General features: G+C 41.4%; 1 protein-coding gene across 1 annotated transcript; it reads right to left on the bottom strand.

The window, feature by feature from the left end:
* Positions 1-635: 635 nt before the first annotated feature.
* Positions 636-4,227, bottom strand: LOC129773377 (uncharacterized). Its single transcript, XM_055776975.1, has 4 exons — positions 3,733-4,227; positions 2,433-3,653; positions 1,780-2,373; positions 636-1,703 (listed from the first exon to the last, which is right to left on the bottom strand). The coding sequence occupies exons 1-4, from the start codon at positions 4,225-4,227 to the stop codon at positions 636-638; spliced, it is 3,378 nt and encodes a 1,125-aa protein (XP_055632950.1).
* Between the last annotated feature and the right edge of the window lie 1,773 nt (positions 4,228-6,000).

Raw genomic sequence — 6,000 nt, 5'->3', positions numbered from 1 at the left:
AAACAGCTGGTCTCGATTTTATTCGAAGGGTCTTCCCAATGGAGTCATTCTCGAATTCCATCCAAAGCTTGACAATGGACTGTTGTGGGTCATCTTCATTGTGCTCCAAATACTTCAGCTCACCGATTGCGCCGTTCACGATGCCATCTTCAACGTCGACATTGGTGGTGATCATAAACGGTGCTCCAACTGCAAGACGTAGTAGATATGGCAGACCGCCAGTCTCCACGACACTCATCTTGTTTACCTTGGAGCGTGCACTAGCTAGTTGAGTAGCGTTCCTGTATCCGGAATAAATATCGTCAGCCACACAGTCTACTGTGTCTCGGTCTACCAACGCTTCTGAGTTGTACCGTTCAACATCAGCGTTTCGATGGAAGAGACGCACTGCACCAGGAACGTTTTGCTTACACCATTCAGCTGTTCGGAACCTGCTTTCGATAAGCTCAGTTTCCTCTAGAGTGAGTGGTTCCCCATTCCCAATCTTTGTTAGTATAGAGGAGAACTGTGCATTTGCTTGTCGCATCATTCTGATCAACGGGAAGGAAAGTGATTGCCACAACACTGCACCGTGCATCGAATTGGCACGAGGTTTATACACTGGTCGCGCGTTAACTGGAGGTAACTGCCTAAGATCACCGCAAATTTCCCGTTATTTCCTGGAGGCGAACGTGGATAGTGTTCAGCACATCAGCACCAATCATGCTTACTTCGTCGATGATGACAACGTGAATTTTGGAAAAAGCGCTACGGTACAGCTGCAATGTTTCGGGACACAGCTTCGTGCAGTTTCTCCTGGACATCGTGATACGGAAAGCTGAATGGACCGTAGTTCCACCAATGGCGACGGCCGCTTTACCAGTTGACGCACATGCAACATATGCGTTGTTCTGGCTGTTTTGTGTTTGGCTGAAGCGATTGACAGTCTCCATCAGGATGCGGAGTGTGAATGTTTTTCCACATCCAGCAGGTCCAGTGAAGAAGATCTGCATGGGCTTCTCATCTCCATCAAAATTGTATAGAGAGTGGATTAGTTGTAAAATCAAATCCCTTTGCTCTGGATTAGTAGCACGCACCATGGCACAATAGTCCTGCTTTGACATGAGGTGGGAGCGCTGCTTTACAACTGCCGCTAAGGGTCCAGTGGGCAAGTTGTGAATGTCGTCGTTGTTTGGCTCCATTACGATCGTACGGGCGAACTCATCACGCTTACTGCTAGCAACCTCCTGCTGCTCTTCATTTGCAGTAGACAGGCGAAGGTATTCCTCCACGACCTGATCCAGGTTGATCTCGCAGTCATAATGTTTACGCTTGGCGAGAATAGTCGTCTCGTTGTCTTCATACAGAGCAAGGAATTTGTTGCGATCCAGAATAGCACAGACTTCATTCCTGAATGGCAGAAAAAGTAACACCATTTCTCGTTTATATTCAACTAGTTCCGCCATACTGTATGAGCACCATCGCAGCACACGGGGTATTCTTCGCATCTTATATGAGTTCTTTCTGCCCCTTTCCTCTGTATAATGGGCAGCAAAGTCCACCAAGCATACCTCGTCCATCCCTTCACGCGATTCATATCGTTGAATAATATTGAGAGTCCATACATCAGTGGAATCATTCTCTAGCCCTTCTTCGTCCATTTGTTTTATCCGTTTCCTGGATTTGATGCGCTGATGCGGCCACATTGTCGGAATAAATTCCACCTATTGTGAAATTATGACAAATATTGATTGTTAAAATTAGTAACTATGAGAAATTTACATGAAGATAACACATTACCTTACGGCTAGCTTCCGACATTGGTTGGCGAAGCATATACCATGCAGCTTCCTGGGCAGACATTTCCACCGTGTTGAGCATTTTAATGCTGACCTTTTTAAGCAAACCGTTGTAGTCCTGTTCAGGATGCTCTTCCTGGAGTTTTATCAGTTCGCGATGCAAACTGCTTATACCCTTATTCGTTTTGTTCACGTACTCAACGACATAGGCAGCACAAGAGAATTCCTCCAAGACAAACTGCAGATCCATGTTGGAACGCAGTATCTTAGCGATCCACGGGTTGAAAGGATTGCTCCAAAGCTGTGTCATTGAACGTTTCATAATGACGGTCGGTCGGCGGATGGACGAACGTATAACATCGAGATAATAGTCGAAAGTGCAGTTAGAGTCAGCAAGGAACGCTTCTAGAGTGTCGAAAACCTTCGTTTCTAGGGTATCCCGCATTTTGGCAGCACGTCGACTCAATTGATCTCGTCTGCCATCACCTGCCGTGATTGGGATCAGAACTCTAGTTTGATCCATCGGCCAGTATGGTATGTTGAACCGGCACCGCTTATCATTGCGTTTAAAGCAAGTGAAGGTATGTTTATGAACCTGATAATGTCCAAATAAGTTAGTAATCATGCCTCAAACTTCATACCATTTAGATGTACCTGATTGCTGTAGGTTTCAGGTAAATTCTCAGAACTAACGGAGCAGAGGAAATCTATTAACTTAACAGTTCCAGGCATATTCTCCGACATCTGTTCACGGGGATCGTTGGCCAACCAAAGAAGAATGTGCGCATGTGGACTTCCACGGTGTTGAAATTCTATGCGTTTGAAGTAATCAACAACAAAGTATTCACCGAAAGGACTGTATCTTGTGGATGAGAGTAACATCATAACCACATTGACCAGCTTGTTGAAGTATGCACAACATGTTACCGGATCTTCGCTGACAAGCGTGGCTCGTTGCAATGCAGTAAGTTGTTGCATCACATCTGAAAAACCTGCCTCATTGCTCCCGTTGGACAATCTGTGCAATATGGTAAGCAGGTGCGACCATCGAACTTCGCTTGCGCTCATTGTCAAAAACATAGTTGGCTTTCCCAATTGACGAATCATAGCGAAGACGTCTCGTTTTCTTTGCTGCCAGTATTGAACGGAATTGGGAATAGATTTCAGAAACGATAGGTTATGCTCGATGCATTGCTCTAAAAACGCTTTGTCTTGCAACTGAGCACGCGTAATATTGGCTGTACCCATGCATTTGAAGGTGTTCCTCAACCCTTCAGATACTCTTAAACGCATGATCTTCACCGCCATGTAAAGAATATGTTCCGGCTTCGCCCCTCGTCGATCACGGCGTCTAATTTCGCTGGTAGCCATCATGAATGGAGTTACGCGAACCTCAGAACTGAACGTTCTCGGATGACCCAGATAAATATCTGGGAAAGCCAACTCTTCAGCATACTCGTCATAGATAATAGAGAGCGGAGTTTGATTTTGCCCCGGTGCGATCTCGAGGCACTTGTCTTCATCCCACAAGAGCGTGTGTTGTTGGCCGATCAGAAGCTCTGTGTCGTTCGAAGGGTCAATGACCTCTAAATCAATCTGATGTGATCCGGGTTGCTGCACTTGTCCGATATTCACCCGATTCTCTTCGTTGATGACAATGTTGTTCTGTCGATACAACGGTGTGGTGACAAGATAGTTAAGCCAAGCCTTAACCGTTCGTTTCTTGACGTATCCGGACAAATAACTGGATTTATGGATCATGTGCTTCTTGATAGACACATTGAACGCATAATCATCATCCAATTGGCGGGGAAGCTCGTTCACCATCTGGGCCACATCCACAGGAACTTTATAATTTGCCCAACGATCGCCAAACTACCTGCATCATACAAATAAGTTGAGTATATGGAATTAAAAAATTTAAAAAAATTCAAAATGCATTCTACAAACCTACTGCATGGCGTAAGCGACGAAGTTGCATAAAATTTATTCTCGGTGAAACTAGTCTTGCAGTCAATGGATCTAGTGGTGGTAGATTTGGTGGAAAGCAAGGATATGTGAAACCGTTCGATTGTGACAAAACCGGAATCGAGCCACGTTTCAGGCTGCTGCGACATGTAACACATGCTGAGAAATCTTCGACTGTGACAAAATAGTTCGTCGCCAATAAAACGGCGGCCTCGGGATTGGTGTTTGGTTTAAGATCATTCCTGAACCAAATTCTGGCACAAACGTCACAAACATAACCGAACTCATTTTCCATGAAGCGTTTCTCGAATTCCCGGTCAGCACGATCGAAGTTGGGATCTTCTTGAATGGAACGTGGCAATGGAATCTCATCGTTGTCACGCTCATAGAATGCGTCTTCTTCCAAAGTAATATGAACATCATTAGCTTCTTGCGTGGGATACGGTGCGGGAACTCCATTATCACGAGATACATCAAGCATTACAATAGCATCATCGACATTTGATTCTTCATGCGCAGAGGGCAAAGAGTTTTGCCCCGGTATAGCACGAGCGATGTTGAATTCTTTTCGAAGAAACGCGATAAGAGAATTAATTTAAGGCACAATTTAGCACTAACAACACAAAAAAAATAGTCGTTAATCGCAACATTCGCACTACTTTAACCGAATGTGTATAAACAAATGTTTTGTTAAAGGAATCGAAGCTAATATTTAGAACAATCGTTATAAAAGTTGACAAAAGATGATTTTCAATTTTTATTTAATTAAAGTTTGCTGAAAGACCTGATATATATCAAGTGTCACTCTAACACCATCGATATACAGAGTTTTTCAATTGACAATCGCAAAACTCGCATTATGTTGACCGAATTTGTGTAAGCGCATCTTTCTTGGTAAATAAATGAAAGCTATAATATCCAGAGCAATCATTCCTGAAGTTGGCAAAAAATGTACGGTAACCAATCGTGAAAGAAAGAAGTAGAAAGTGGCGTAATATATCAACAACACTCTTTCACACTATGAAACCAGCAGGTCCAAAGATAATTTCAAATTGTTAAAATTTGAATCAAAATGATTACATGATGTAATTTTAATTCTTGGAACACCTGGTACTGTCCCATACTTAAACACTTTCCTTTGAATTTCATAATATTTTCACTAAAAACTCATTGTTATAATAATTATCACTATCGAAAAAATTATTTTTTCTCAAAATTTGCAAAAAAATGGTTATAAAGGTCACATATTTTGATTGGAAATGCTAATTTTTATTCATGTTTTTTATTTCTAAAGTGTGCTTATCCGACCCATTACCATTTTAGTTTCAAAACCAACAGAACACGAAGTAAAATGCCTCAATGTGAGTAACACTTAATACGATAGGTATAACATATGGGTAATCACTTTTCGAATATTGTTTCAATTTCGTCGCATGAATTGGGAGGAGACTAACACAACAAAAATATACATTGGTTTTTATATATGAATGTGGAAATAAATTGTTTCACATTTGAAATCGTTTTCAACACAACCGCTACCATATTCAATTTTACACTTACACTTTTGCCAAACATTCGATCATTGTAATGAAATTTCACAAAGTTTCAAATTTATATTTTATCTACTAGAGTTAATCGTATCACTCACCTTAATCGCATTATAAAAATCATTTTTCGAATATTGTTTCACTTTTCTATTTTTTCGCCGCATCAACCTTTCTTGGGCGAATCCCAACACAAAAAATAAACAGATCAATTCAAACGATCCGTTTTCGAGCACGAACAATCATTGGTTTTGATATAGGAATGTAGAAATAAATTGTTTCATATTTTACGTAATTTTTAATACAATTGCTACCATATACAACGATAAACTAACACTTTTGCTAAACTTTTTACAATGCATCGCTCATTGTTATAAGATTTCGTGAAACAACCAACAGGTAAAGTTTCCAATTTATATTTTATTCTCTAAAATCAATCGTATCACTCACCTAAGTTGCAATACAAAGAATCATTTGATTCATATAAAACTTCCTACCTTGTCTTGATGACCCTTCTCCAGCATTCCATGCAGGAGAATCAACGGTGTTAGGAACAGCCAGTCCCATCCCATCTCGGTAGCATTTAACTCTTTCGGCATCAGTGATAGAAAGTAGTTTCAGGTCCGCTGCACGCCTACGGGATCGGCGCTTATATTGGGTGGACATATATTGCGACATATTCACACGCGTAAAACTTTATCGAACAACGA

This window comes from Toxorhynchites rutilus, chromosome 3, assembly GCF_029784135.1.
Source record: "Toxorhynchites rutilus septentrionalis strain SRP chromosome 3, ASM2978413v1, whole genome shotgun sequence".
Lineage (NCBI taxonomy): Eukaryota > Metazoa > Arthropoda > Insecta > Diptera > Culicidae > Toxorhynchites > Toxorhynchites rutilus.
This window is presented reverse-complemented; position numbering and strand designations above follow the sequence as displayed.